The 10,433-nt window shown below is 31.6% G+C and overlaps 1 protein-coding gene across 1 annotated transcript; it reads right to left on the bottom strand.

Moving 5' to 3' along the window:
- Nucleotides 1–261: 261 nt before the first annotated feature.
- Nucleotides 262–1,540, bottom strand: LOC145332157 (uncharacterized). The gene has a single exon (XM_080177110.1). The coding sequence runs from the start codon at nt 1,404–1,406 to the stop codon at nt 783–785; it is 624 nt and encodes a 207-aa protein (XP_080033236.1). The 5' UTR covers nt 1,407–1,540; the 3' UTR covers nt 262–782.
- Nucleotides 1,541–10,433: the final 8,893 nt, after the last annotated feature.

The following is a 10,433-nucleotide window of genomic DNA, read 5'->3' as shown; positions in this document are numbered from 1 at the left end:
CTTTTTAATTCGTTCGTTCTTTAAGACAGATAGCTATTTCTTTCATAGTTAAACGGCTCCTCGGGGCTAAAAAATCTGGTTTTAATAATTAAGTTATAACAATTAAAACTATAGAAACTATTTTTTGAAGCGAAGCTATTTCTGATTTATTTACATAAAAACTGATTTATTTAAATAAAGCGGAAAGCTGTCTATAATACGATGCGATAAATCTCTATTTTTGAAGCGAAGCTATTTCATAATTAAGTTTTTTTAAAAATCTTTTCTCTTTTTTACCAGAATCATTTTTAAACTTTTAAATTAAATCTAAAAGCTATCCACCAATATAAAAAGTGTATATAATAAGCAGCCGGTTAGTTTAGGCCGTAAATCCAATAATGCGATATAATTATCCGAAGTTCCTAATCCAAACACAAGTATTAACTGATTTTTTTTTGACATGCAACTCTATAATTAAATTAATCGTTACCAGAATCGTTTTGAAAGTGTTAGTGTCTAATAAAATTAAATCTAAAGACTATCCACCAAAAATGAATATAAAAAGTGTATTATTTTGAGTTTCTATCACATTTATTTTTTACAATATCACGCAAAAGTTATTTTTATAATATTTACAATTCAATTTCAATATAGTTATTAAAGTTTCTATTTACAATACAATTACAAATATGAAATAGTTATATATATAGTTAATTAATAATTACAGTATAGTTTGATGATAATGATGATGATATGATTACAATATATATAGTTACTTAATAAGTTAATATAGTATGTACAAATTAATTATTAAAATTCTGATAAATATAAACAATATTGTTTTGAATTATTGGCGGCTGTGCTGGGTTAGGCATGGGGACATGCTGGCCATTAATAATAAAATAAGTGTTGTTATTATTTATGGTTATATTATTCTCCACATTCCCCACGCCTCTAGGTCCCATTGGTCCTCTTGGGCCGGGAGGTCCCATCGGCCCGCCAGGTGGTCCTGGTGGTCCATCCGCTCCAATAGGTCCTTGTTGCCCTTCTGGTCCTGGTGGTCCAACCTGCCCCCTTGCCCCTCTTGGGCCGGGAGGTCCCCTCGGACCTCCAGGGGGTCCTGGTGGTCCAACCTGCCCCCTTGCCCCTCTTGGGCCGGGAGGTCCTCCAGGGGGTCCTGGTGGACCAACTTCTCCCCTAGGTCCCTGTGGACCAACAGGTCCTCTAACTGGAACTGCTGGCGGCGGAACTCTAGGGACTGCTGGAGGTACTTCTGGAGCAGGAACAGGAGCAGGAACCGGAACAGGACCACCATGGACTATGTGGTCCCCCAGGATCAACACTGGATCCGCTATATTAGCGGCCGCGTGCGCTCTAGCGCGACGGTTAGCCGCCGCAAGAGCTTGTCTCCTGGTTGTAACAGGCATATTTTCAATTTTTCAAAAATAATATTATTTAAAAAATTCAAACTAATAAATTAAAATTTGATGTTGACTGGTTGACTGGTTGACTGGTTGACTGGTGTTGTTATGTATATGGCTTCGTATATTTGAATGAACTGAGTTGCCTATGACCGGAACACAGATATTTATACTAAATCTCCGCCCCTTTTCTTCAGGTGATACGATGGATTTGCGAGAGTTACGTCATACGTGGATATTACGATTTAAGATTTGAATTTTTATGATATAAATTATAAATAATTAATAAAATCTAAATTTATTAAGTATAACTATATATATAATCGTTTTTATATAACTCTAAAATAAAACGATATTACGGATTTACGTTAATACGTTAATACAGTTAATTTTGTAAGTATAACTATATACGGGTTTTTTTTTGACTTCAGTTGAAAGAAATGCAAAAAAATATATTTGATAACTTTTAGTAGAAATTATAATTGTACATCCTATATCCGTAAAATATATATACGGGTTTTACTTGACTTCAGTTGAAAGAAATCGGTTTTTTTATATAACTCTTAGAATAAAAGCTTTGCTTCTTTTATTTTTGTGGTCATAGAATATCAATAGCTCAATGTCAATAGTCTATAAAGTTAATTTTGTAAGTAAAACTATATACGGTTTTTTAATTGTATAATTGTACATCCTATATCCGTAAAATTGTGTTTAATATTTAATATAATCTTGAAAAAATAATATTTGAAATAGAATTCATTTAAATTTATGAGAAAGAAAAATCTGTAAGAAATATAAATGCAGGTGTTAAAACTTAAAACCTTATAAAAAGAGGGGAGAATTTCATTAGATTGGTTTAGCCTGGTGGACGTGGTAAATGTAATGGTTAGTTAGAAGGAGGGGTGGGGGAGGGAGATAAACAACAAGATTTAATTTCTCACGGAAATACATTTTGATTTTTGTCTGTCTATCTTAGTTTTATGTTGCTTCAGAAAATAGATATTTATCGCATCGTATTATAGACATATTATAGACATTTTCGTTTTTATTTATGTAAATAAATCAGAAATAGCTTCGCTTCAAAAGTTAGTTTCTATAGTTTTACTTTTAACATATTATAGACATTTTCGTTTTTATTTATGTAAATAAATCAGAAATAGCTTCGCTTCAAAAAATAGTTTCTATAGTACTTTTACTTTTAACATATTATAGACATTTTCCGTGGATTTTAATTTTTAAAATTTAAAATATATCTTTAGTTTTTTTTCACAAAGCCGTAATTTGTCGATATAAGTCGATTTAATTTTTTTTATTAAAAAAAATAGATATCATTCTAGAAATCTACATACAAAGAAATAAAAACTTGACTTAAGTACTCGTTTTTATGGTAAATAAAAATATCGTCTGTACTCTGTAGTACTTTCCTAGGAGTTTTATGAAGGCTTTTTGACCAATTATACAAAGATATGATGATAGTAACCAAATTTAGATAATCACTTTAATAATTTTAGTGCTTTCTTTTTGTCTGTCTATCTTTTATTAAATACAAATCGTAAAATTCGGAATAACTATATACGGTTTTTTTGATAAATATCTATTTTTTGAATTAAATTTATCGCCTGGACGGACAGACATACTTACAAAGCTATGTTCATATATATTTAAGATTTTAGATTAGTTTGTTTCCCTTCAGTATTTTATTTTTTTTGGAGCGAAGCTATTTCATAATTAAGTTTTTTTTATAGACATTTTTCCGTGCATTTTAAATTTGTTTCAATTTTCCCATAATTACTAAAATAAAAGAATAATGTCAGTTGTCTATAATATGATAGGATAAATATCTATTCCAATATGGCTTCTAAATTACATATACGGCACAATGCGATAAATATCTATTTCAAACCGTTGGGTCAGTTACCAGTAATTATATAGAAATAAAAACTTGACTTAAAAAAAAAGTACTCGTTAATAAATAGGATAAATATCTATTCCAATATGGCTTCTAAATTACATATACGGCACAATGCGATAAATATCTATTTCAAACCGTTGGGTCAGTAATTATATAGAAATAAAAACTTGACTTAAAAGTACTCGTTTTTATGGTAAATAAAATTAACATATCTTCGCTTAATCGCTGTACAATATTTTTTTTTTTTTGGGGGGGGGGGCGGGGAGGAAAAATTTATTTATTTATGTCACCTGATTAAGGAAGGGAAACTGGAAGGGTCAACTTAACTGAACTCACATGAGAAATATGAGATCTTCATACAGAACAATAATTTTCTATAATTAGGGTCAGTTTGTCCGTCTGTAAAAAACGGATAGCTTTTTTGGTAATTTAGGCATTTGATTCCATCGACTATTCTGAAACTATTTAAGTGTTATTATCCGTTTGTTATACAGTTTCAGAAATCGTTTTAATCTTACAGAACAATAGCTTTTTTATAATTAGGGCTGGTCAATCCGTAAGAAAGCGGATAGCTTTTTTCATTTCTGGTAATGTAGGCATTTGCTTCCTGTATCCGTTTGTCATAAAGTTTCAGTACTAGTTTTTATGGATGTTTTAATCCTTGTTAATATTCCCCAATATACAAGGTATATTGATAAAAGGGTCAACTTAGTCACGTGAACAAGGACAATATACATTTTAACCCCCCCCCCTTTCATATTCATATTTGACTTGCAACTTTGGATGGAAATATAAATACCCTTTAGGATTTAACTTTCACTTGACCTATACTCCCCCCCCCCCCTCTTTTAGCAAAAGTTGACCGATGACATATCATATCATATATTAGGGGAGGGATCTTTTACAACGAGACTTAAATAAATATAAGAAGAGTAAGTATTTAGAAAAAAATAACCTATATAATATAATAATACTAATAGGATACTAGTTCAGATATTTCTTAATCTTAAGCTAATGACCAAAAAAACAAAAATAACAACACGGCACAAATTTTAAATGTTGAATGTGCGTGTGTGCGTCTGTTTTGATCTAGCTGACCTTTACAGGGTAGCTTCTTATAGTTTAATTCGTATATTTATCTTTCTTTTTTGCTTTTAAAAATTTATGTATTTATTAATTATTATTAATGTTAAGCTTCAGACAAAAGCCAACAAAAAAAAACTTTTGCTAGAAATATGCGAAGGTTCCGTGATCATATGAACAGGCTATTTTATTTGAGAAATCCACTATTTTTTAAAAAACTCAAATTGCCCAATAAAATCAAACGGTCTAGCTAAGTTTTTGAAAGGGATAATTAGTGATTTACAACGATATCCTGGCCGTATGAAAATGTATAGCTATTTCAATATTTATCAAATACCTATTTAACCCCTTTCTTTCACACGATTAACCCCCCGTATGAAAATGAGGGAATTTAGCAATATTTGGGACCAATTTTAATATTTTGAAGCCGTAAATTAGTTTTTGAAACTAACGATATGACTGGCTACACCCCTAACCTCTACGGTAAAAATCTAACACGGGGCACCTATAAAGTTTCTCTGAACGAAGTAACATATAAAAATTAAATTAACAGTTTTATTTTAATCTTATTCTGTCTTGTTCGAATGTTTTTTCCTTAAACTTATCTTATCTCACCCAAACTCTATGTACATTTAGAGAGAAAGAAAGAAAATAAAGAAAAATAGATAGAGAGAGAGATAAGAAATTAGAGGGAAGAAAAAATAGAGAGGAAAAAAAATGGGGAGAAAAAACGGAGAGAAGATAAGAAAATACGAGGGATAATAAAGAGAAAGTAGGCGGAGAGAGAAAGAGATAATAGAAAAGAGAGAAGGAGAGAGAGAGCGAAAGAGAAAAAAAGAGGGAGGAGAGATAAAGAAGGATTTCAATATAATTCAGAAAAGTTTATACAATTCAACTTAATAATTATTAGCAATAACGCGAAGTTAATATCAAAACTATTTCCATCCTTTTACATAAAGTAGTAAGATTTTTTGGTAGTAAAATGATAAGTAGTAACCTCTGAACCGATTAAGTTCTAGTTTTTTAATATTGGGTTGGTTTAAAGCATACTTCAATTATTGAGCTCCTTAAATGCCAGGTGCATAACCATGTTAAATAAAGCTAACCGCTGGACCGATTTGGCTCTACTTTACCATGAGCTACATATAGTTCCCAAAGAGTTTTTTTTTATATCTATTCCATGAAAGGTAACATCGACCTCCTAATTGAAATAACCTTTAGTAAAGTATAAAGAATAAACACATAAAAACTTTACTTAACTTTGGCTATTCTTAAAAGCGCAATTTTGTTGGTTTCCAAGAAAAACTAAGAAACCTTTTTTTACCCCATTCTATACATTATACTACCAACAGTGTCGGATGTTTCCACATTCCAACTAAAATAACATTGTTTAATAGCGCAGCTATATGCCATTTCCACTTAGCTATCTAACTGTCTATTAGTAGATCCTTTTAGCATACTATCAAAGTTGATTTTGCAATTTACGATAGAAATATATTTATTGTCAAAAAAGCGAAACTGCTTATAAACAATTATGGCAAAGGGTTTAAATTATGTTATATTTAAGTAACCTCAATGTTAATCTATCATACTGATTGAAAAAGCTATTTATATACATTTAGTTTTTTTCATAGTTTGATCTGCTGTAATTTTTATACAGAGTATAAAAACATACAATTTTTTATAAGATAAAAAACCCTTAAGAATAAGACTTTCTTTTTGAGAAAAATATTTAAAGAGTTAAGATACCTAATTATTTTCTTTTTTTAAAGCGAATCTTTTCTATAATTAGGGTCGGTTCGTCCAACCGTTTATCCGGAACGGATAGCTTCTTTCTTTAATTTAGGCATGCTAGAGTTATCCTATCAATTTCAAACTTGGCATGGTGATTCTTGTAGTGGTTATGTACGATTTAGAAACGTAGCAACTCTATAATCGTTATCAAAATGTCAGTACATTCATTTAAAACATATTGATTTTTGACTTTTTGACAACTATGTGATATAATTATCCTAATTATCTGATTTTTGGAAAACTGATTCCCAGAACAACAAAGTACAATTTTATTAACAAAGCATCTTTATAATCAATAAATAGCGCATCTAAACTGACAACCAATCATAGTTTATATGTAGCTTCGCTTTTAAATACATATCAAGTTAATCTTCCCTTTTTCTCCTATATTTCTTTTATCTCTACATAAAAATACATTTATAGCTCTCTCTCTATTTTTATCTATACATATAGGTATATATATTAGATATATAAATATATATTTCTTTGTTATCGCTTTTTGTTCTATTCCGCTTTCTTCCCTATCTCTCTCTCCTCCTCTCATTTTTCTCTCTCTCCCGTTTTTTCTCATCTTTCCCCAATTTCCTAATTCTTTTTTCTTTCTTATCACACACACACACACACATTCACACATACAAAGAAAAAGTTACATACACACATAAACACACACATACACACATTTCTTTGTTATGCTTTGCTTTCCATATACGTACGTATGTGTCAGTGTGTGTGTGTGTGTCTCTATTTCTCTCTTTATTTTGTTTCCCATACACTACACACATATATATATATCTATTCACTAATCCTTATATTTTTCTCTCTGCTTTCCTCCTTTCTATGTTTTTACTTCTTTATCTATCCTTCTCTATCTATCCTTCTATTTGTCCCCCTCCCCTCCCCCTTTTGTAGATAAAGCTCCTTCCTTATTTTTGCCTTCCCCAATTTTTTTTCTTCTCTAGTGACTAGCGTCGTCTCACTATCTCTATCTCTTCCAACTTATACTTCTGTAGTTAAGTTATGTTATGTTAAACCAAAGTAAAAGAAGAAACATCAAGCTTTCTTTATCTTTAAAACTATATACATAAAAACATAATGATAAAGCAAAATTTTAAGATAGTTAAAACAGTGAATTGTTAACCCAATTGTGACTTAAACTAAAAGTGAATTAAAGACAAAAAGTAAAAATGTATATAATATTTTTTTATTTCTCTTTCGTGGGTTAAAAAAAGAGCTTTCTTTTTATCTATTTCTTTTCAGTTTTCTTTGTCATTGTTAGGAAAGGTTTCAAAGAAACTTTACCTACGTAGAAAAATGTTAATTTAGTACTCTAAATGTCATTTGGTGTTTTTTTTTTTACCGCCCTTGATTCAAATATACATTTGCATTAGGCAATATAATTGTACTTCTTCTAAAAGTTAAAGAAAATCCTCATACAATTTATCAAAGTACATTAAAGTTTGACATTGTGATCTGTTTAGGCAGTTTTTGGATATCATTTATTACGTTATTTGATTATTTTTACATAGAAATGAGAAAACATATGATTTTGGTTCCGTCAAATGTTTGTTTGGGTTAGAAATTACCAATGGTTGAGTTCTATAATTGTGTAATAGCTGTGTAACATAAGGAAATTATCTTGTTGAGTCTCTCTAATGTAATGTTAATCTTCTAAGAGTAGGGGCTTTAGGAACTATTCTATAGATTCGATTTTCCCTCGTTACTCATTTTCTCCTCTCTCTCTCTCTCTCTCTCTCTCTCTCTCTCTCTCTCTCTTCTCTCTCTCTCTCTCTCTCTCTCTCTCTCTCTCTCTCTCTCTCTCTCTCTCTCTCTCTCTCTCTCTCTCTCTCTCTCTCTCTCTCTCTCTCTCTCTCTCTGTTTCTCTCTGTCTCTCTCTCTATCTCACACTCTCTCTCTCCTTTTCTCTCTAATTCTCTACAAGTTATCTTTCTACCTCAATTCATTTTCCTAATACTCCCCCCCCCCCTCCCCGTTTGTTTATGTACTTACTAAAGATTGAATTAAATGTCCGTCTTAAAATTATTCTAAAAATGTTTTTTTTTTGTAGAAGCCCCAAAAGTACGTCTGTCTGTCCGTCATAGTTAGAACCCTTTTTCGATAAATAATACTGAAATTAAACTGGAAAATGTCAACATCTAAAAAAATGACCAATGATAAAATTACTAACTAGTGGCTACGCCTCGAGTCTCTAGTGATATATAACTAATAAAATCAAAGTAACCCCGCTCTTGGCTTATTAGTAGCTTTTCTTAAACTATGAATTCATGAAGGTAAACGAGATAATAGCAGATCTTACTACTTTTTATTAGAGATAAAGTTAGGAATATAAATGTATAAGAATATATGTTTAACACAGACAACTACCTGTTTCCAGTGATGGGAACCTTTTTCGCCTGCTAGCAAATTTTTTTTAGCGACGCGACTGTGTTAATATTTCTGACGCCATTATATTCTTCTAACCAGAGCATAAGCCACGCACAATGGTTCTCCATTTTTCTTTAGATTGGGCCTTAGTAGAGGCATCACTGAAAGATGATAGATTCACCCCGGAATTCCCTCCTCCAGGTTGTTTTTGGTCTACCTGGTTTGTCTTTTTAGTATTAAAGCTACTCTATTACTTAATTTGTTTGCCGTCTTTGCGCAAAGCTCTGTGGTAAATCTGATTCACTTGGCTGATATTTAGGACACAAGACTGATTATTTGTGATGAACAATTCATCAATGAGCATCCGTAATTTAACTCACTTGTTTCGTTGGTTTAACAGTGAGCTGAGCATCTACTCTTGTAACTTACTTTGATGATATAAATTTTTATTGAGGAAAATGGTTTAATTTTCTTGTGAAGATTCAGCACACCCATGTACATCTACTCAATAACTAACTACCTTAGAAGTCTTGTTTATAAGGAACTAGCGGGTACGCCCCCAAGAAGCCTCTAGTGGCACTTAAGGTAGGAGGGGGAAAGGTCGACCTCATCCCATTATAAAGAGGGAGGTCATTTTCTAGTAAATCCCGTAAAGGTGTGTGTTATAAGGCCTAAAAATAGTAGTAGAACGATAAGTTGCTCTATATATTTGTATTCCCTATTGAATAGAACAATAGGGAAATTTTTTTTTTTTTTTTGGATAATCGTACCTGGAATATCTTTAAAAAATACAAAATTTCTATCAAACGCTTTGTTTGGCTCAAACTGACAAAAATAAAAAAAAAATATAATTATAATAATAATGTTTTCTATATGTACAAGGTAAAGGTTAAGAACAATCTATACCACTAAACAAAGGAAGAAGCTATTCTTTACAGGTTGATTTATTATAATTATATTTTTTTTTATTTTTGTCAGTTTGAGCCAAACAAAGCGTTTGATAGAAATTTCTTATTTTTTAAAGATATTCCAGGTATGGTTATCAAAAAAAAAAAAAAAATTTCTTCCCTATTGTTCTATTCAATAGGGAATACAAATATATAGAGCACCTTATTGTTCTACTACTATTTTTAGGCCTTATAACACACACCTTTACGGGATTTACTAGAAAATGACCTCCCTCTTTGAGTTTCAAAAGAGTAAAAAAAAATAAGGGGGGGGGGAGGGGGTAAAGTTTAAAAATAGTTTAAAACCTTCCCTGGACCTATAAGAAGCTTCATTGTAAAGGAGAACCATATCGGTTCAGCGGTTAGCGAGATCCTTTGGTACAGACAAAAAACGCTTACTACTTTATATAATACTAGCGGCTTCGCCCGTAGCCTCTAGAGGCTTTGACCCAAGAGGTGATCAATTTTGGCGAAATTCGTATAAGGACCAAGGAAATCTTCAGCAAAAAAAAATATGGGGGGGATTTTTGTTTTTTGGGGGGTTAGGGGTGTCCCTACCCCCAAGAAAATAGCCTAAAACCACCACAGGACCAGTATGTATATTCCCTGAAGAGTAGAATCCAATCGGTTCAGTGGTTACAGAGATCTTAAGGGACGGACAGACGGACAGACAGACGGACAGACAGACGGACAGACAGACAGACGGACGGACAGACATCATTCTACTTTGTATTATATGTATTTGGTACAAAGCCTATTTGAAGTTACTATTTTTGCATTATTTTAACTTAAATGCCATCTTTTTTGTCGTGATGTCGTGTCTATCAAATAAAATATTAAGTGTTTATTTAACAAGGATAACATTATCCATAAAAGTGAAGCCTAACTAATCAGACGGACAAACTAATAACGGCA

The sequence above is a fragment of the Acartia tonsa genome, chromosome 1 (assembly GCF_053477335.1).
Source record: "Acartia tonsa isolate MP-2025a chromosome 1, ASM5347733v1, whole genome shotgun sequence".
Taxonomy (NCBI): domain Eukaryota; kingdom Metazoa; phylum Arthropoda; class Copepoda; order Calanoida; family Acartiidae; genus Acartia; species Acartia tonsa.
The sequence above is the reverse complement of the archived record's forward strand: the minus strand, read 5'-3'. Positions and strand labels throughout refer to the sequence as shown.